The sequence below is a fragment of the Marmota monax genome, unplaced genomic scaffold (assembly GCF_021218885.2).
Source record: "Marmota monax isolate L192 unplaced genomic scaffold, Marmota_monax_Labrador192_F-V1.1 WCK01_AAM20220418_F8-fsc00071, whole genome shotgun sequence".
Taxonomy (NCBI): domain Eukaryota; kingdom Metazoa; phylum Chordata; class Mammalia; order Rodentia; family Sciuridae; genus Marmota; species Marmota monax.
The window spans coordinates 5,667,287-5,689,186 of record NW_026695217.1 but is presented as its reverse complement, the minus strand read 5'-3'; the positions used below and the strand labels follow the sequence as shown (position 1 = coordinate 5,689,186).

At 47.8% G+C, this 21,900-nt stretch overlaps 1 protein-coding gene across 4 annotated transcripts in view; it reads left to right on the top strand.

The window, feature by feature from the left end:
- Positions 1–3,807: 3,807 nt before the first annotated feature.
- Edaradd (EDAR associated via death domain) overlaps positions 3,808–21,900 on the top strand; it is a 53,751-nt gene continuing 35,658 nt past the window's right edge. The window contains exons 1-3 of one of the 4 annotated variants that reach the window (XM_058575008.1): positions 3,808–4,049; positions 16,912–16,970; positions 20,389–20,428. Coding sequence is in view for 2 of the 4 variants with exons in the window: in XM_046432061.2 (XP_046288017.1) it covers positions 3,985–4,045; positions 16,912–16,970; positions 20,389–20,428 (160 nt within the window). In the remaining 2 variants the exon portion in view is untranslated. Of the gene's footprint in view, positions 4,050–4,599; positions 5,130–16,911; positions 16,971–20,388; positions 20,429–21,900 lie in introns of those variants that run through there. The other 3 variants (XM_046432064.2, XM_046432061.2, XM_046432063.2) reach the window with 3 other exon arrangements.

Here is a 21,900-nt window from a genome sequence, read left to right as displayed (position 1 = left end):
ACACGGGATGATATTTCAAGATAGGGAATAAATTCAGATCCCAACATCAGAATTTATGAGGTACCACTGAGGTTTCAGAGAGGGTTGTTATCTAGTCAGGAGGAGCCAGGATTTATGAGGCACCACTAAGGTTTTAGAGAGGGTTATTATCTGGTTGAGGAAAGCCAGGCGCGGGTGAGTTCAGAGCACAAGCAGGAATTCCAAACAAGTTTAGAAATCTCAGTATTTTATAGTAAAACAGAAATTAACTTTTCATGACTTTGTGACGAGATGGTTCCCAATCTTAAAATGGAATTAGGCTAGGTTCATCAGTATATTGTTTTAATATCTAAAAGTTCTATTGTCTAATGACTTGATGATGTCACTCCTGAGTCACCCACCTGAGTCTGTGTTCTGCATCCTGTGGGTACAAAGCACAGGAAACGAAGCCCTCCTGCAAGACCACAGTCACTGACAACACTGGATTTTCTTTCTGGTTGTCCTTTCCTCTAACCGTATAACAAAAGCAAATGCAAAATAAAAATTCCCCTAGCTGACTTGGGTTGATTGGTTTTTAGTGGTTTTGTTGTTGTTTTGTGGTGGTGCTGGGGATCCAACTCAAGACCTCGCACATTAGACAAATGTTCTGCCACTGAGCTGCATACCCAGCCCCTTGGGCTTTAATACATAAAGTTTACTTCTTTGAACATGTTTTTCTCTCAAAATCTGGACCAAACACTACAGTACTAAGTCCAGAGTCATTCACTAAGAAGCACGTGGAAGTCATTCAAGGACAGGATTACCTGCCAGGTGGTGTTGAGGCTCCTGGGCAGCAGAAGGACAGATTGCATAGAGGTGTCCCCCTTACCACCACTGAACCACTGCCCATTTTCTCCCCATCCCTGCCCTCCTCTCCCCTGTCCACCCCAGGGCATTCTAAGAGTGTTCAGCAAGACTGTACTGGGAATCACCTTCACTCAGTCATTCTCATTGTGGGAAATCAAATAGTTCATACCTCTGTTAGATAAGCAATTCAAGGTGGGCAAACGAGTAGGCAAGAGAGATTTAATCTCACATATGTGTGTGGGGAATGCATAAGCAAGGACAGGGGCCTTTACTAATTATTCATGCTTAAATGCATGCATGGAATATTGTGCCTTTGAAGTCAAAGCAGTGAAACAGGCAATATTTTACTTATTTAAGATTCAGTTCTTCTGTTAACATTTTGGAATACACCTCTCCAGATCACTTAATGCCTTCATGCAAATCAACAAGGCAGTGGACTGGAGTGTAACCATGAACTTTAAAAGGTAACAAAAACATTTACATTTTCCAATGTGAGTTTCCTGAACATTTGGACAAAAACATCAATTCACTCTAACAAAGCACAGTGTATAGTAAAGTCTCCTGTCCTGCATTCTCTGTTCCTTCCTACACACAGCTGCCAGACTAATCTTCCCAAAACACCAATTTTCTCCTGCCAGTTTTCAAAACCTACTTCCTGTTGTCTAAAAACTAGTTTCCAGTGCTCTTGCCTGGCGTTCAAGGCTTCTACAGCCAAGGTTTCTACAGCCAAGGCTCTCCCCTTTTACTCCTCCTCTCTCCCACCACCGATGGTGTGCTCTTGTGCTAGTTATTTAAAAACTCACCCTCCATGTCCCTGCAAAGGTCCCTTCCATCTCCCTGGCTCATCATTCACTGTGGCAACACTCTGAAAGGTCATGACTGAGTAATATGTCACCTCCCAGAGTCAGGGGTTGGGGGATGTGGCCTACCACCTACTCTCCTAGGCTGTGTGGAACCCTGATTCTCCAGAAGAAAACCTGGCCACTGCTATGAGACATAATAAGATGGCACCCTGGACAAGATTTCACAAACATCTGTTCCAAAACTGAGGAGGCATGTGAACTTGGTAACTATCCTTGGGGGATCCTCCATTGTACCAATTCACATGAGGGTATTTCAAGCAAATCCAACTGTCATGGCTGCCTGTCCTATGGCTTAGGGAATCATCTATGTTCTTGAACTCAAAGACTACCATTTGCAATTCTAGCCACTTTCTTTTGAACCAGACCCTGTGGGACAGCCAGGCTCTGTATGCTGGACTCATCTACACACAATGTACAAAATCCTTTGAAGTAAGGAGATACGTGATTGTATAATGGGAGTTTTTATTTTAGACAACAGAATTTAACAATTATCCAAAATGGAGTGAAATGAATAAAGCAACATATTCTATAGTGAATTAAATAGAACATATTTTAAGTCGCCTTTCTCTTAGTTGAAAGATAACTTTTCTGATAGTTGTCAGTATTTATGAAAAAACACAAGATGGGTTTCCAACCCCTCAGGCTGCAGCCATATAGCCATGAATAAACGGTCTCAGAACTTGCCTGAGATGCCGCTGCTCAGGGCGGGTCTGAGATGGTCACCATCCAGCCACAGGGCCTCCACAGTTCTCCCAGGCCTTCCCACCACACATCCCCTTCTGGTTTGAATGTTTCTTTCTCAATTCTATCACCAAGCAATATTTGCAAATCCCTCTGGATCACAAGCCTAAGACAAGGGACTTCCCGTTTTGGTTTCCCCAGGGCTTGGGGTTTGTTGTCGGGATGGGGTGGGGTTAAAAACATTGTAGTAACAATGTCACCAGTCAATGCCCTGGTTCATGCTCTGTGTGAGCACAGTAGTAAATACTGTAACATTTCTTGTAACAAAGGTAATAAGAGTTTCTCCCAGTAGACTGAACTCCAAGGAAATAAAGAAACTGGTTTGTCTGTACCTACTATGTGACAGGCACTGGTTTAGGTCTTTTAAAAGATACATTATTTCAGCCGATTTTCACAATCTTGCAGATTCTTCAGACTCAGAGTTTGGATTTCTCACTAAAGCTAACACAGACGTGAAGTGACAGGTCTGGGTCAAATCTGGCAGTATGACACCAGGACTACCAGGTCTGATTGTCCCATTTGCTAGAAAAGAAAAATTGGAAGTTCCTCAAATATCAAGGAAGCAATGGAAATATGAAATTTAACACAGGACTCCAAGATTTGTGAGTTTAGGGATGCTATTAGGAAATGTCAAAAATGTCCATTTTCAAAAGAATGTTTAAAAAAACTTTTTGGGCAGTGACAGAAGTAGAAGCCCAAAGGCCATAATGTGATAGCAAATGGATTATAAGGGAACCCTTTGGGAAGTTTATCGAAGGACAGTTATTTTTAAGTTACTTTTTGGGTAAACTGCAAAAAATAATAGTTCTCATTTGCATTGCACTTCATTGTTTACAAAGCACATGGGAAAACCTGGGGCTAAGAAGCACAAACAGTGGCACACACCTGTAATTCCAGCAGCTCCAAGGCTGAGGCAGGAGGATCGTGAGTTCAATGCCGCCTCAGCAACTCAGTAAGACCCTGTCTCAAAATTTAAAAAATAAATAAATAAATAAATAAAAAGGGCTGGGGATGTGGTTGAGTAGTTAAGCACCCCTGGGTGCAATCCCCACTATCAAAAAAAAAAAAAAAAAAAAATGAAGGCAGCACAAGGGAATGATAAGTGACATACCCAATGTGACATACCTTCCTCTAAAACATTAGCATGTAGATGCATTTCTAGTACCATCTTTTATTTGCTGTGATTAAAAATGGTGTGATAAAAAGATAATTTCTAGTGCAGAGTTTTGAAAAGCAAGACAGCATTAGAGTCACACTTGAAGTCGGGCCAACAAGACAGCCTAACTTGATATGTGGTTCCTGATGATCAAACCACAAAAATAATTCCGACTTCATGTGAAGTACAGAAAGAACCACAAACCAAACCTCAAAATGGATTCCAAGAGAAAATGCCCTTTAAAAAAATTTCCCTTCCTGTCAGAAGGCAGAGCAAGAGGAAGTTTATCATCCCACCAGCAAATTTCCCAGAAAGGTTTCATTTACTCGGGTGGACACACAAGCCAGCAATCCTCTTCTCTGAAGCTCTTCTATGGCGTACTCTGGAGAATAAGGAGCCATGGGACTCAGGACGACGAAACAAATGGGGAGAGGCACAAAGCAACCTCCTGGTCACAAGGGTAGGTATGTTCACCTGCTGTTCTGCAGTTTTCAGAGCTAGGGTTTTACACAGAGTCACTTATCTGTGATAATTTGTCTATGACATTGTACACTAAAAACTCTTATCGCTTTTAAACCAATTTTTGTGATTCTGATCTTATTTATGAAGGCAGACATAGATTATTTAATACCTATTAAATTTAAATTGCCTGTAACCTTCCTGGAATGGACTTGATAAGTGTAGTTAAAATACAGTAATTTTAAACGTTCCCAATTTGGGATCACTTAATGATACAATATCATTTAAATTAAGCCCCAATTTTTAAAGGGATCGATTAATTTAGAGTTTTCAAGAGAACCGGAAGCGCTTTTATTTTATTTTTTACTAGAGAGGCCAGGGGAACGCGTGTCTGGCGTTTTCCTCCCGCTCCTTTGTGCAGCACTACCCCAGGAGGTCAGGCAATAACTAATGCCAAAGAAACATCAGGATAGAAAGCGTTGGCAAGTGCCATCATGCAGCGGCAGAGTCGGCCTAAAGATTAGGAAACTGTTTAAATATCTCATCGCCGGCAGGCGTCTCAGTCCCGGCCTGTGTGCGGAGCGTTCTGCTGTCCCCGCTGAGGGCGCGATAAGAGGGCCAGGAAAGCCAACCGCGCGCCCCTGCCGCCGACTTTCAAGGCCAGCGGTTCCATCGCTCGAGCCTGGCAGCGGGACCGTCCGGGAGTCGTGGACGCAGCACCGAGCGCACCTCTCGCGCCGAGGCCCCTCCCCGCGCCCCAGCCGGCTGCCGGGCTCCCGCCTCGCGCCTCTACTGGAGGGCGGGAGGCGCGCGGAGAAGGGGCTTTGCTAATTGCCAGAGCAGGAAGTGAGCACGAGGAAGAAGCCGAGGAGACCCGGGAGGAGGAGCAGTGGAGGAGGAGCAGGAGGAGCGGGAGCGCGGCGCGCACAGCCGCGGAGGTCCACTCCGGCGCGTCGGAACCGCAGGACGTCCAGTCCCCACTGCGCCGCTCTCCTCCGGGCCCTGGAGGCCACCCGACCCTGCTGGGGCGCTCGTCTGCCCTCTCTCTGCCCCCATGTCTTCTCCGAACGACCCTCTGCGCGCAGGTAAACTGACACCGCGCCGCCGCGCCCTCACCTGGAGCGGGGACCGCGGGCCGGGAGATCTGGAGTCGACCCTCGAGGGCGCCACGGGACCTTGGGACTCAGGCCGCGCGAGGCTGGCGGGGACGGTGGCGGTGCCCCCGGCCACCCTTTAGAGCCGCTGCTGCCTGGGTGCAGAGCGCTCGCACCCCGCTCGCACCGAGGACGCGCGGTCCCTCCCCACGCTGTGGCCCCGGCCGCTTTTGTTCTGGGCTGGGACGCCAGGTTGAAACAAGCCCCTCAAACCTCAGGCAGAAGAGAGGGGAAGGGGTGGATCTCTCACGTACTCCTTCCGACTCCCTTTCAACCCACTCATGCTGTCTTGCTCCTCTTCCTCGCTCGTCATTACGCTTTTATGAAACGGTTTTGCTTTTCTACTTATTGGCCCCGGAGCTACTTCATAAACCAGTACCGGCAGAATCTAAGAGGGATCCCATCCCCATCCGTGCAGGACTTTGATTAAAATGGCCTCAGTCCTGTCCTGTTTTAAAACGTTGCACATTTGTACCTAAGGCCCGCATCTAGATTTTTCTTTAATGTCTCAACTGGGTTTAATTCCCCTTCCAGAAATTCCCTCTCTCTGGTCCACTACAACCTAGGCGGCAAACGCCACGGTGTTTGCAATCACACGGACCAGATCACACGCGGATCACACGCGTGGGGCCTTCTCTGGTTTCTGTAAGCTGGAAGCGCTAGGAAGAGCCGCACAGAACCGGATGCTACTGCTTGGATAGATTGAATTTTTTGAGCTTGGGCAGGGACAATGTTGGACTTTTCCGGTAGTGCTGATTTGTGGCTTCCACAGTCTGGAGAAGACAGAATGTGTCTAGAGGTGTTCAGAAGATTGCACCCAACAGTTAAAGTTGAGATTGTAAGGTGCTAGTTTGGAGGGATTTTCCCCGTGAGACTTCAAAGAAAAATTTGGATTCTTCAGGTGGGGAGTGGCAAACATTTCATTGATTGGAGATGGAAAATAAATAATTTCCCTTGTTTGGAAAACTGAAGGGGAAATAAAGGAGGAAAAATCTTCCCACTCCCACCCACATCCACTTAATTGACAAAGTGCCACTGGATGTTTCTGGCTACTTTTCAGTAATAGTGGCCTCGGATGTCACTAAATGATGCAGGTGGAGAATTTAAAAAGATCTTGAGAAGGATTCACTAAAAATGGGGATTACATATAAAATCTGCTTGGGCCCCCCAAAATCAACAGCAGCTAAGAAGATGGGGCTGGAAACCAGCTCTGAAGTGACATAGGTGATATAAAGGCTCAGTGTAACAGTAGTGTGGTGAGACCAGTGTGATGTTAGGGCCAGCAATAGTATATAGGATGTGGAATTCCATGGGTGGTACCTGGACTCAGCTTGTCCCAGCCAAAATGGGGTGCACACAGCCTGGAGCAAAGGGACTTGAGAACCCCGGCATCTGTGGGGTATTGAGAGAACATGGCACATGGGGATCTGTCTCTAACTTCAAGAGGTAGAACATGAACCTGCAAGTGAAATATGTAAGGAGAGATGGACGTGGGTTCCCCGCAAAGTGGAGGCAGGCCTCTGGAGGTTGAAATCTCTCTGCCACCTGGCAGAGAATGTTGAAGAAAGTAGTCAGGCCTCTGAAAGATGATCCGGATGCCCCTTCCCACATGGGATTCTGTCCGTTAAATCACTGTTCCTCGGTTTAGACACACATGCCCTTTCCCCTTTTGAACATTTCATTCAGTTTTGCAACCCACAGGACACACCCACCTTTCCTTTCCTTTTCTGTAATGAAACCACAGGTGTTGCCAACATGTGGAACTAGATACAGAATTTTAACCTCTCCTCCCCGAACTATGTTACCAGACTTCACCGAGTTTCCTACACTCATCTCCCAACTGGCATTCACACTCACTCTTAGCCTCTGCCCACCCATTCTCCAAAAGGTGAGCACAGTGATCTCCTAAAAACAAGTCAGATCCTGCCCTTCCTCTCCTTAGAGCCACTTTCCAACAAATCCCCAGTCTTCCAGTGGTTTTTATCTCTGTACTGTTGATTCCTGCCTCTCTTCAACCACCTCACATACAACCTTGTGTGGGCCCTGCTGCCACTCTGCCTGCCTTTATTGCCTCGAAAGTCATCACACTCTTGTGGCCCAGGACCTTTGCAGAAGTTATTTCTGCTGCGTGGACACCCTGCCTCCCCTCTGCACACAAACACACCTTTACCTCCTACATCTCCTCTAGACTTTAGCTCAAAGTTGACCCAGCCTGGGCCCCATGTTTCTAGGTATGATTGTTTGGCCAATGTCACTTTCTCCCATTGGAGTATAAGCTCCTGGGTAAAGTCCATGTTTCACCGAGCTTGTCTCTAATACCCAGCAAGTATGTAGCACATAGTTACCCTGCACAAAATCTTATTTCAGTGAAAGTCAGTTTAATCAAATATGCTTCAAACCATGGGCCAAAGAGTACTCTTCCCAGCTAGGCACAGTAGGTGGTGCACACCTGTAATTCCAGCAAGTCAGGAGGCTGAAACAGAAGGATGGCAAGTTTAAAGCCAGCCTCAGCAACTTAGTGAGGCCCTAAGCAACTCAGTGAGACCCTGTCTCTAAATAAAATATGAAAAAAGGGCTGGGGATGTGGCTCAGTGGTTAAGTGCCCCTGGAACCAAAAGAAAAAAAGAAAGCGCTTTTCCCATATTGATATCTTAGGAACTTATTCATCAGTTCAGGTATAACTAAGTTTACCTTGTAAAGCTTAAAAAGAAAATAGATGTGTGTATTTCTACATGTATAAAATGAGGCATATACTGCTGTATATATATGTGTGTATATAGAACTTATAATGAAGTTAGCTTCAAAAGCAGCTTTTACTCTAAAAAAAAAAAAAAAACACAAGACTGTTGAAGTCACAGGGAAGGAAAATGGTTAACTGGTTACAGAGCAGCGGTTACTCACTCTCTCTACCGCTAAGAACAATCCAGCACTGGCTGAAATAGAACTGTCAGTCAAGGATGTTAAAGACAGAACAAAGGAGGAGGTCTGCTGAGGATGTGCAGACTTTGGTGCTCTGTTGTGGTGAGCTGAGCACCCATTTCACAAATCATGGCAGCAGCTCTCCCTTGTTCTGGGGTCCTGTGTGTACCACGCAGCATGGCTGCTCCCTGGAGCCCTGGCCCCTACTCAGGATAGCCTTTTGAAGGTTTCTCACCTGCCATTGGCCCTTCCCAGCCCTCCTGTGGGTGCATGTGAGTCCAAGGTGGCACAGAGGGCAGTACCCAGGATTGATAGGTGAACCCCTCAGGAGCACCTACATTCATAATGCTGAACCAGTCTGTTCTTCCAAAGCCAGGAGGAGAGGGGCTCCTCTCTTCCCTCCTCCCTTCCTCCTTGCCTCGCCTCTCCTGTTCCCTGCCCTGTGGGTTTGCCCAATTTTTCTTAATTTCCTACCCTTGCTTTCCTGTGGCACCTTGGCTTCCTAAGTTTTCTTCACTAGCAGGAACCTCCTCATGCCCCTTTGCTTCGTCTCTTCCCCCTCCTCCCCTGCCCTGCCCCTCCACAGTCTGGTCCCTGTCACTGGGCAAGGCCACTCTAGTTGTCCCTGTAGAAACGTGTTTGCTTGGCCTCTGCTCCTTCTGCAGCTGTCCAGCCCTGTGGCCAGGGAAGAGGCTATCAGCAGTACCGCAGCCTTCCCTGGTTCCAAGAGCTTGTGTGGCATGGGACTCCAGGCTCCTTGAGAGCCATTCATGAAAATAGTCCTGGGTTGGAAGAAAGCTATGGCACTTAAAAAAAAAAATCACAGGTTCAAAGAGCTGCATTTAATTCTAGAAAGCACAAAGGGCCTCACTCTTGTGGCTCAGAAAGCCGGAACCTTTGACAAGCTTCCCTCTTTGTTTTCTCAAAGGACATCTTTGGAGAAGATGTTTGAGCTTCTTGTGAGTAGCTGCTTCTAGCAGCTGTGGCCCCTCTTTAGTGTGGCAAACAAAGGGAGACTTCTCTAGGTGGCAGGTAGCCTTTCCCACCCTCCCACCCAGGCTGCTGGTTTGGGTCTTGAGGTAGAGGAGGTGTTGGATTTAGAGCCAATGCTGGAATGATTGAGGCTTTGGGGGAGGTCCTGATGGTGAATGCACTTTGCCTGTGGCAAGTATGTGACTTTAGGGGACCAAGGGTGGACTGTTGCAGGTTTGGATTGTGCTCCCCAGAAATGCTTTGCAGTCCTAACCCCCACCCCCCAGTACCTCAGAATGTAACCTACTTTGGAAAGTTTTCACTAAGGTAACCGAGTTAAAGTAGGGTCATCAGAGTGGGTTCTAAGCCAGCATGGTTGCGTCCCTATGGGAATGGGCAGTGTGAATGGTACATCAGGACTCTGTCAAGCTGTCAGTGCCTGAGCTACTTCTAGAAGCTGATGTTGCTGGAGAACAGGCGGACTCGGAAGCCAGAGGGTCTGGGACTGAAGTCTGGGTCTTCCACTTCTCTGTGAGTCCAGCACTGGGTGTGTGTAAGGGGCCTCTAGTCCCTTCCTCAGGGTACTGTCAGGCCTCACCCAGACATTGTCACACTGCAACAGTCCACTCAGAAGGCTTCTGTGACCCCAGAAGTGTTGAGTTTGTCACCACCATCAAGCAAGCAATCCCTAGCTGGGTGTCCTGACCCTGCCTTTAGACAGCATTAGGTCCCACAGGTTGAGATGTGGACTCTGTCCCTGAGACCGCACCCTCAGAACACCAGTTGCAAACCCCAGATCGCTTTACCCCTGCTTCTGACTGAGCAGCTGGAATACATGCAGGGGTCCAAAGGGCTCAAAGCTTCTGTGCCCTCTGGGCACTGCTCTCCGGGAACCTGCATTTGGCATGGTCAACTGTCCAGAAGCTCCTTGAACCCTGTCCTTTGGGTTGTTGTGGCAATTTCACTGTTGTAGGCACAACTGAAGCATGACAACACTTAGAGATGTGGTTGGACATGGAGGGTTTGAGTTATGGTTTAGAGATGAGATGTCCCCCAAAAGCTCATGTGTGAGACAATGCAAGAAAGTTCAGAGGTGAAATGATCAGGTGAAATGAGAGCTTTAACTAATCAATGGATTAATCCACTAACATGGATTAACTTGGCGATAACTGTAGGCAGGGAGGATGTAACTAGAAGAAGTAGGACACTGGGGTGTGATTTGAGGGATTTATGTTTTGCCTCTGGTGAGCAGAGCGCTCTGCTTCCTGATTGCCATGTCCTGAGCCCTTTCCACTGCCAAGCCCTTCTACCATGATATTCTGCCTGATGTTGGGTCAGAGCAATAGTCACCCACATTTGGACTGAGACCTCTGAAACAGCCAAATAAACTTTCCCCTCCTCTACATTGTTCTCGTCAGGTCTTTTGGTCCCAGTAACAAAAAACCTGACTAAAACAGTGTGTTAGTTTTTCCTCACCATGAGTGAATCAACTTAAAGGAAGAAAATTGGCTGGGCATGGTGGTGGACACCTGTAATTCCAGCAGCTCCACAAGGTGAGACAGGAGGATTGCTAGTTCAAAGCCAGCCTCAAAAACTTAGTGAGGTGCTAAGCAACTTAACAAGACCCTGTCTCAAAATAAAATATTTTTTAAAAGGGCCAGAGATGTGGCTCAGTGTTAAGCATCTCTGGGTTCAATCAAGGGTTGATTTTGTCCCATGTTCAGGTTTCAGTCCAGGGTCACTTGGCCCTGTGGCCACCCACATGGTAAAAGAAACCTGTTCACCTCATGCAGCTGGGAAGCAGAGGGGAAGGCTGGGGTCCCAATATCCCCTTCAAGAGCATGTTCTAGTGACATAGCATCCTTCCACTGGGCCCCACCACCTTCCAGTAGCCCTGCAGGCTGGTGACCAAGCACCTGGCCTTTAGGGGACATTTAACATCCAAACCATCAGGGTCTGCTCTGCCACTTATAGACTGGATGGGAAAGGCCTCTGCACAGACTCCTGGCCTCTGTGCAGCTTGTCCCCTCCCAGGTGTGGGGCAGGACCCTTTTCAAATGGAGTCTCCCGCTCCACTGTCAGGCAAGGCAGGTCAGAGGGGTTTCTCATGGCCAGCTGCAAGGCAGCCAGGCGGGGAGGCTGAGGTTGCCGCGTCCTGTCTTGCCTTGGGGAGGGCGTAAAGAGCCAGGAAAGGTGGGAAAAGACCCAGTCATGGATATCCTGGCACCAGACACAAGGGAGAAGCGTGCCACAGCCCTTTGCTCAGGCACAGTGCCGTGGGCCCTTACCTAGGGATGCCGCCCATCTGTATAGTCCTGCTAGACACCACTCACAGACTCACACCTAAGGCTGACAGAGGTTCTTACACCCTGACATCATAGGATAGGCACATGCAGTCCACAGAAACCAAATGGCTGTATAGCCCTCCTGCCTCCAGGTGCTGCTGTCACCTGGGCTGAGAGCAGCCTGGCGACCCCCAGTGCCCACTGCTGTCCTGACTGTGCTCCTGGCAGTGCACATCAATCTCACCCCAAGTGTCCCGCCTGTCCATTGTCAGTCAAGGATGGTGACCCTGAAACAAGCATTTCAGAATCAAACTGTATTCACTGCTTCTGCTGGCAGGTGGGGTCTGCACCAGCTACAGCCCTCCGCCCAGAGCTGATGTAGCTCTCAATGGCGGGCCATGCCCACCAGACTCATCTTCAATTTCTCCACTCCAAGTTCTTGTCTTAGGAGTTCAAGAACTGAAAGCCTCAGACCAGGATAGGTTAGTGTGGCCTCAGGATTTCTTGAGGAACAGGGCTCTGGCTCTGCAAGGGAACTGCATTCAGCGCCATTTCCCACTGAGTGTGCTGGTCTCGCTGATGTTGGTCCACACTTAGGCTTGGAAACTTACCGATGGTGTTGGTCAGCCCTGAATGCCATTCAGATTTGCCTTGCTTCCCTTTTCTCCCCGCTTGAAACTGGAGGTTGAAGTCATTGATGCACGTGCTCAGTGGGTATCTATCTAGAGCGGCCACGCTGCTTAGAGTGCACTTCTGTATCTGCAGAGGCATCCCCACTGTGTGCAGGCCAGACTGCTGTGGGGTGACGGATAGGCTTGCCCCTGGCCACCTTGGTGCTGGCCCGAGGTGCCTCAGGCCTGCTCTGCCTGCTCTAAGTGGCCTTGGGCTGCGCTTGCCACCCGAGTTCCAACCCACCCAGGCTGCTGGTCCACCACTCCACTGTTGCTTCTCCACAGGGACTAACCAGTAGGCCGGCTGTGTGTCTTGGCAGCCTGGGAACCGTATTGATCTGAGCTTGGTCAGGCCATGATCCTGAGGAGTCTGGGCAGCTTTGGGAGGGAGGCTTGACCAGGCACTAAATGACAGGAGCAGGGGAGCCCCGCCAGCCTGGGCAGGGTGGCCATTTTTGCCCCTCCGTGCCCCATGTCCCATGCACTACCAGAGCTTGCCTGGCAGGCTCCGCCTGCTACTACCCAGGAATTGTGGAAACAAACATTTTGAAGCTTTAAATAAACAATTTGATTTCATACTTAATAGTATTGCAAATATGCAATTCCAAGGCCTGTAGGTAAGACCTTAGGAAAACTTCTCTTCTAGATCAGTCTCAAACAACTGGGAGCCGCCTCCCCACCTGGCTCAGTAATTTTCTTGGCACAGAAAAATCTGAGCCTGTGAGAATAGAAGTACTTCGGCTTGACCTACAACTGTCCAGAGAAGGTGCTAGAACAGATTCAGAGTGTGGGATGCTGCATGGGCCTGGGTCTGCAGGCAGCTGGGACCTTGGAATTCTTCCACAGTCCTGTGTGGCAAAGGGGGACATGGTCAGAGTATTTGGAGTGAAGGGAGACCTGAAATGCCTTTAATGTGAGTCCTCAACACCCCCCACCAATTGCTGCACTTAGAACAGGAAACCCTGGACTCTACCTATCTTCCCTTCTCGGTCTCTGTGAGTTCCCAGAGGTGTCAGACCAAAGCAAGAGGCCCTGTCTTCCACCTGTATCTCAGCCAGCCTTATAGCCCTCCCAGATGTGCCTTGGTAGGCCCTGAAGTCGCTCAGGACCTGAGCAGCAGCAGGATGCCACACCTGTGCTTCCCAGACCTGGCCGGACCAGAATAACTGTCATCAGCCCTGTATGGCAGTGAGAGACCTGGGCTTGTCCTGTACAGAGGAGAAGCCTGGGGCTGGGAAAGCTCACCTGGGGCCATAGCATTGGGTTGGTCCAAGGCTGCAGGCCTGACTGAGGTCAAGCACCAGGTTGGCCAAAGTCACACCCAAGCCTACAATGGTCAAGGTCACATCTCTAGGCCTGCCTGAGGTCACAGCACCAGGATGGTGAAGGTCACACCTCCAGGGTTATCTGAGGTCACAGCACTAGGATGGTCAAGGTCACATCTCCAGGCCTGCCAGAGGTCACAGCAGGAGGATGGTCAAGGTCACATCCAGGCCTGTCTGAGGTCAAGCACCAAGCTGGTCAAGGCCAGCCCTGGCTCCCGGTGGAGTGCTGGTGTGGACCCAGACCTCCACACCTCACCCAGCACTCCTCCCTTTAGCTATTCTGTTTGCTTTTCTCTGCTGCCTTTCCCAGTGGTCTCCTCCATCTTCCTCCAAGTCTTTTTCTTTTTCCTCCCTCTTATACTAACTCTTCTGTAAGAAATTAGACTAACCTAGTGTCTTTACAGGAAGCGGTTGGGGCAATTAAGCCCCTGCACCCCAAGTTCTGCGTAGCTGCGCACCTGAGAGCCCATTGTGTCGACACCTGCTAGAATCCCTTGCTGCTGGTGTGTGGCATTTTAAAGTACTGGCATGCAGGACCCCTTCAGTGAAGATGACATATTTGAGGAGAGACTGTGATAAGAGAAGCAGAGAAGGGACTTGAAGCTGCTTAATGATTGTTTCTCTTGCCCCTGCCCCAGCCAGGATCAAGATAGTGAGAAACATAGAATAAAAAAACTAGGAAATGAGATCTGGGCTGTCTGGCTGGAAGGACCCACCAAAGCATATTCTCTTTCCTCTCCTGGCCTTGGCCTACCTAGTCCCTCTGTCTAGGATGCTCTTCCTATCAGTTCCTTCTCCTGGTCAGCTGGCCCTTGAGGACTCTGGCGTCAGCTCCACTGCCCTGTCCCCAGGACATGTACAGGCCACCTAGTCCCTCTGTCTAGAACACTCTATCTCTCAGCTCCTCCTGGTCAGCTGGCTCTTGAGGACTCAGGCATCAGCTCCACTGCCCTGTGGAGCTTTCTCTTCCACTGTCAGACACTTGGTGCCCTGTGCTAGTCCCTGATTACCTGGGCAGCAGGAGTTCTACAAACTCAGGGTGGAATTACAACACAATTTGTCTTGTATTGTCTTTATGTCATTTTAATTTCAAATTTGAGTCTGTGTTGCATTAGACCAGCAGGAAATCCCATTTCAGTTAGAATTGGTGCTTTGCCTCTCCTTAGGGTCATGAGGGACCTGAGGCTAATGTGGTGCTTGGACTCTAGGAGGGACCTTGGCTTTACATTGCTCCAGGTAGGCATTTATCCATGCTGTCCACACTGAGAGGTCCTGTGAGGTCAGAGGACGTCTGTGTCTTCTGGACACCACGCACAGTCATCCACATTGTTGGGTGGATCCTGAGCTAGGGTCTAATCTGCTCCATGCTTTCTCCATTGTGGTCTTACTGCTATCTGCTCTGCTGGAACCAGGGAATGGCCCCCTGTCAAAGGAGGACGCTGGCCAAAGCTCTCTCCATTTGTCCCCACTTCTCTCCAATGACTGACAGTTGGTGTCATAAAACACATAGAGATGTTGCCTCCACAAGCATCTCCTTTAGACATTGTCAACACTTGAAGCAAAGAAAATAGAAAGTCCAGACCTTCTCGCAGCAGGGAAACATCCAGGGAGAACAAACAGATGATTGTCTCAAGAAATGGTCCCATTGAACAGTGGAGTGGAGGAAAGGAATGAGAGAGAAGAAGAAGGGATGGAGAAGGGAAGGAACACCAGAATGATATTAACAAAGCTGTATCATGTGCATGTATGAATGTATCACAATGAATTCCACTTTTATTTATAAAACTATAATGCAGCAAATCAATAAAAAGCAAATGAACAAAACAAAATTGTCCTGTGAGGCTCACCTGGATCCCCAGAGGTATTCCCGGACCTAGAGCCTAATGTACAGTATGTACTTAATGAGAATTTGGATAAAAAGTGAATGTTTTGGCTGTTGAAATTTGGTGGTAGATAGATACAGGTTGTATACTGCACAAATCTAGAAGACCTTGCATAAGCAGATTTGATTCTTGTTAGGGTTTTCTGGCAGGTGTCTTGTAAAGCATCTTAGAAAAGGGGAGCTATTTCTTATGTGTACAAATTCATATGATCTGGCAGTAGTCTGATTGAGGCCCGTACCTTTTTCTATATTTCCACATTTGCTTTTTTTTCTGTACTTCCTCATTAGATTTCTTAAATGCCAAAAAAAAAAAAAAAAAAGCATTGACAAAGCATAAGAAGAAAAATATTGAGAAATCAAGATCAATTTTTGATAAAAATATTAAAGTTCCCATGAGGGCAACTCAAAACAGAGCAGGGAGGAAGAGCATAAGAAGAAGATTAACATTAAATAGGGACGAGAGGTGCATGGGAATGGGAGAGAGAAGGGGAATTGCACGGAAGATGATAGGAGACCCTCATTGTTATGCAAAATTACATATAAGATGGTGTGAGGGGGAAGAAAAAAGAGAGAGGGAGAAACACAGTAGATTGGGTAGAAAGAGGGGAGGGAGGGGGGGGGATAGGAAGGGCAGCACAATACAATAGACACTAGTATGGCCCTGTGTATAAACGTGGCTGTATAACCAATGTGATCCTGCAATCTGTACACGTGGAAAAATAAGATTAAGATTACGTACCCTATTTGAATCAAATGTATGATATGGCAAGATCATTGTAATGTTTTGAGCAACTAATAAAAAAATTTTTAAAAAAATAAAGTTCCCATGAACTGCATCAAAAAGCTTCATGCATGTACATGTTAGCTGTTCATTGCTGTGACAAAATACCTGAGAAACTCAACTGAAACGAGGAAAGATTTATTTTGGCTCATAATTTCAGAAGATTCAACCCATGGTCACTTGGTTCCATTGCTTTGAGCCTGGGAGGGGGTGTGGGAGAGCAGAGCTGTTCATCTCACAGTGGCCAGGAGTCAGTAGGAGATGGGAAGGGGCCGGGGACAAGATACACCCTTTAATAACATGTCCTCGGCAACATATTTCCTCCAGCTAGGACCCAACTCCCAATACCTCCCAAGGCTCAGCTGGGGATTAGCCTTGGGGGATATTTAAGATTCAAATCGTAACAGCATATAATTTTATTTTTTCTGGTACAGGGATTAAACCTGCAGTCTTATTCATGCTAGGTTACGTGTTCTAAAGAAGGCTAGTATCTCAAAATGATATAAAAAAAATTTTTAAATTATCAAGAATAGAAAGAAGCTGAATCCAGAGTTAAATCTTTCCTGCCCAAAGTTGTGTCCAATCCAATATGTAAAAAGTCGTCAACATCACATCTGCATAATTTGATTATTTGGAGATATTTTTAGGTGTCTTGTTCCAAAATAGCATAGGTTTTTGTGTTTGTGTTTTGCAAGGTTTCTTTTTCTTGTTCTCAGCACAATCTGATTCCGCCCCTCACTTGGCCTGCAGGGGATGGAAAGGGAATAGTTCTCCAGCCCCTGCTGCCCGTCATAGCTCACACTGGTAGGAGGATAACCCCGAGGTACCACGAGTGCTTCTCCATGAGGGAAAATGCTTTCCTTTTGTTTTCTCTGCAGATCACATGGCAAAGGAGCCAGTGGAAGACACGGACCCCAGCACTTTATCTTTTCACGTGGTAGGTCACACATTTTACCTTCATAGCCACACCCCTTGTTTTGCATTTCTCTCCCATTTTCATTAGAGTATTTGTATGAGGTCTAGAAACCCAACAGCAAGATTCTCCCAAGAGAAATTTCTTTATTTATATGGCATAATGAACTTTGGATTTCTCCAGGCTAAAATGGTGTTGTTTTGTGCATACCAGAAGTGACCTTCTTAAGATTTTATGAGGTTTTTGTCTACTTTAATACTAGTTGTGTGTGTGTGTGTGTGTGTGTGTGTGTGTGTTGCTAGAGAGTAAACCCAGGGCCTCGCAAATGCCAGGCAAGTGTTCTACCACTGGTATACCCTCAGCCCATATTGGTCTTACTTTCTACTAACCCATCTTCAAAACTCAAAATATTTAATGTAATATTGAAGAAAAAAAAATAGGACTCTTTTGCAGCAGCTGAGCAGAGATCGGCAAGTACTATTTGATTTGCCTCTGGTGTTACCTCTAATTCCAGAGCTGGCTCCTGGCCTGCCTTCCCTGCACTCTCTACTGCTTTGGGTTGCCAGAGATTCTCCATGTGTTTTTTCTCACCCTCCAAATATCCTATGAGATGCTGGGGCAGGTATTTGTCCCCATTCCACAGGTGAGAAGTAGCAGTTAGCTGATGTGTACAGCAGGGGCCCTGCTGTCCTGTGCCTCTTGTTTGGAACCCAGTCATGGCCCTGGACACCAGCACAGTTGTCTCTGTGGGTTCAGTGTATGACACGTTCCTTCTCTTCCATGCTTCTGAAGACAGGGCCACTGAGACCTGGAAAGTGCCAATGACCTAAGATATACTTAGTGTCATCAGATTAAGTGGCTTCCCTTCCTGGGTGTGCCAGGGACCTGCAGTTTGGTAAGCATGGGTGGCGAGGGGATCAAGCTTTGACACACAGTGGAAAGTAATAAGGAAAACTTCTCTCAGCCTCATACAAGTGCAATGCAGAACAACCTGGGTTGTGACTGGGATCCTCTCAGATGTGGCCTGTCACCCTGTAAAGTATCCCTTGGTCCACAGGGAGTGTCAAGGCCTCCTATTCATATCCTGGTGACATGTCGCCCTTCCTCGGAGCCCCTCTCCCCACCACTAATGTGGGCCCTCTGGTCACCTCTCCACCCTGGGGGTGAGTGAGCTCCCCACAGCATCTCTGTTACTAGTCTCCAAGGGCTGTGGGAACAACCCTCCTTGTACTGGACAGCTTGGAACGACAGCATGTGTTCTGTCACAGGCCTGGAGGTTGAAGTCCAAGGTCAAGTGTGGGCAGTGCCAGAGGTCGCAGGCCACCTGGGCCTCCTGGGCTTGTGGACGTCTCCCCTGCATCTCACACTGTGAGCACGTGGCCTCTTCTCCTGTGTTTGCCGCAGTCTCTTCTCTCTTTCTTCTTTTTCTCAGTGCTGGGGATGAAACCCAAGGTCTTGCACATGCTAGGCAAGCTCTCCACACTGACCACTCCCCAGCCTTATGAGGACATCTGTCCTACTGGGTTAAGGGTCCCCCCTGCTTTAGTATGAACTCATCTTAATGCATTACATCATAACAACTGTTTCCAAATAAGACTACACTCTGAGATATGAGGGGCTGGAACTTCAACATGTCCTTTTATGGGAGGGAGACACAATCCAACCTGTGACATCCCTGCTGCGTGCGGGACACCATGCATCCTCCCTGGCCTGGCAGGTGAGTCCTCGGTGGCTTCATCTGAGCATCCCCAGCTCACCTGCTGAGCCAGGTGTGTGCAGCTGTCTGCTGGGGCTTGGCCACAGCACATCCTCACACCTTCCTGGGACACCGATCATGCCATTCCCTCTGGCAAGGAAATCCCTTGCCTCCTCCCAACTGACTCCTGTGCGTCCTGACTTCTTGGGATCTTTCAGTGCTCCATCCTTTGTCACCTCACCCTTATGTTTTCTCTAGTCACTTGGTTGTCTGACTTCACAAACACTGTGTTGTTCACCTTCCACGTGCAGAGCCGGGCACAGGACTGATGGCACCTGACATTCGATGAAGTAGCTTCCTGAGAATCTGTATCTAAATCCCTGGACTTTGTGGTCATGGTCCTCTTGGAAGCGGTCTCCCTTGTTTATGTTCGGCCCCACCTTCCTCTGTCCATCTGCAGTAGACAGCTCTGCTCAGGCTGATGGTCCCCTTGCTCCTGCTGCATCTGCTGTTTGCAGTGACCTTGCTCCTTCCTTTGGGTTCACCCATGTGCTGGGCCTGGGCTTGCCTCATTCAAGCATCGCTTCCTCTAGAGACCCACACTCCTGCACCTGTGTGTTCATCCACACGGTCTTTCTGAGTCCACGTCTGGGGGTGCAGCGATCATAGTCCCTTCTGTGGAAAAACTCACTGTCTCTCTGAGGAAACGAGGAGTGCTTTCCAACCAGACTGCTGAGTGCAGAGCACAGGGTGTTCCATGCTCTGGAAGGGGGAGGAGAGGAGCCGATTTCCTGGGGGCAGAGTGGTCTTCCCAGTTACCTGCAGTGGATTCTGACCTACTTAGTTGTGTTGGGAGACAGTTGGATGCTTCTGCAGGTCCCGAAACTTAACAGCCCAGTTCAGAGGACCTCCATGGACAGGCACTGAAACAGGCCACTTGTACTAATGTTCCCCTTGTCAAAGGGCCTGGTGGGACCTGCTGGATATGTGGAAACAGTGACTGTTCAGGGTGGAGGACAGGGGACAATGGAGTGTGAGCCAAGCAGGGCTTGGGGCAGGACAGGGACTCCTCTCACGGAAGTCTTCAGAGAATGGCTGCGTTGTTTAATCTGAAACAAGTTTCTGGAACATTAGATGCCAACAGATAGGTACGAGGGAATTAAACAATGTGATCATAAGAGCATTTGCGATTTGAACTTCCTGTAGTGGGGCTGCCCTGCACTAGTCTGCTGAGGCTGGGCAGCTGTGCTGGTCAGGGGCTGAGCTTTAGTGCCATCTCGTGTAGGTGATGGCAGGTCACCTTGGGATCTGTCCTAGGAATCAAACCCAGAGTGGAACACTACCCAGAACACATGCTTGTTGGCCCTAAAGACTGCCACAGAAATGGGGAGAAGAAATGGGTCTGCCCATCATGCCCGGAAATAAAAGCTTTAAACTGCAGGAAGGAGGTAGGGAGATTAGCACTGTAGGAAAGAGGAAGTGTGGTTTAGTGGTCAAAGCCGAGGAAATTAGAGAGAGCCTTTTTCTATTTCACGTTTCAACACTAGCTTCTTGTCAACCTTGATTTTCTTTCTACAAATTGAGAAGAAAAACAATCAATGGGTCTGGACTAATAGATCTAAGACTAACCATTTCCAAAGTTTTAAATTGAAACCATGTTTTAAATTGAAAAACAAAGCTTTCTTTTCACTTTGATCTTATAACCGACATTTAAAAATAACTCTCCTCTTTTGTTGGTTTCTGCAGTCAGACAAATATCCCATTCAAGACACGGGACTCCCTAAAGGTATGTATGATTAATGTAACTCCTTGAATTTGTGACGCTTTAGTATCTGGAACAAAGCACTAGTCTAAGTCATTCTTCACTATTTAAAGTTGTCAAACAGAAACAATGACAATTTAGCTCACCTGTTACATGACTAAAAAAGTTCACAAAGGAGTGGACATCATTACCCTAGGTATATGTATGATTGCACAAATGGTGTGACCCTAGTTCATAACCAGAGAAGTGAAAAATTGTGCTCCATTTGTGTACAAGGAATTGAAGAGCATTCTGCTGTCATGTATGATTGATCAGAACAAGTTAATTAATTAACTAATTAATTAAAAATAATTAAAAATATATATGTCAGCCTGAAAAAGTTCACAAATGAATTTTCATTAAAATGTGTAAATTATTTTATACCAGATTTTATAAAATAAATTCCAATGGGGTTTTTACTAAGCATAAAATGAAGATAGCCAGATCTCTATCCTGAGTGACAGAAATCTAATACAAGTTGGTTTTAGAAGTAGGGGAGGGGCCTACTGGCTCAGGGGCCCCTGCGTCCTGCTGGGTCCAAATGCTTAAGGAGGCTCCTGGACTCAGTCTCTCTGCCTCAGGGCTCTGCCTACTGTGATGGTTTGGTTCCGAGGCAGGAGATCCCCACCTGGAGGGAAGTGTCCCCTGCGCTGCCAGCTTCAGGCTGTGCTCTTCCAGAGGACAGAGGGGGAGGGAGGAGCCTCCCCAGAACCCATAGCACCACTATAGGGATGACTGTGAGGGGTCAAGTTTGGTCTTGTGTCCATCCCGAGTAACTTACTACCATCAGGAGGATGGGGGAGGTTGGTCAAGTCTGGTTCTTACGGTCAGATGGGAATGGGCATGAGGTAGATTCCACCCAAACCACAGGAAAGAGTGTTCTGTGGCCAGCAAGGGAGAGGGGAGGCTGACCAGGCACAAAATCTTTTATAACCCGTAGTCTCAGGTTTAGGTACCGTTAGGCCATTGGGAGGCGAGACCCTAGTTTTTCATTCTTTTTAATTTGGAGATGAGAAACTATGCACTCAGTATTTTCACACTGAATGAAGAAAAAGAGAAGATCTACAGTATGGCTTTCCAAGTCACATGTTATAGAGCCTAAGTTGCTGGTTGTCACATGGGAGCACTTACCTTGTACTCTGCTGACCACCCAGAGATGATGTGGGGTAAGGACCATTAGTTGTGTCCAGCTTCAGGAACAACAGGGGCACCTGGCTTCTGATCCCCATGGAGGTGGGCCTTCCCAGCCCCTGCTCTCATGGGTTTCCCTGGAAGTTCTTGTGGTTATGGGGACCACAGGGAGCTTCCCACCTGGGCCAGTCTGTGGTAAGTCCAGGTTTGGCCAAGGTTCTCCTCCCCCTACCCCCAGGTTTTTCTTGCTGGCCCTTGAAGTGACACCATTAGAGTGTCATTATTCTCTTGTACATGCCTCTGGAGTGGCAGTGGTGTACAGAAAA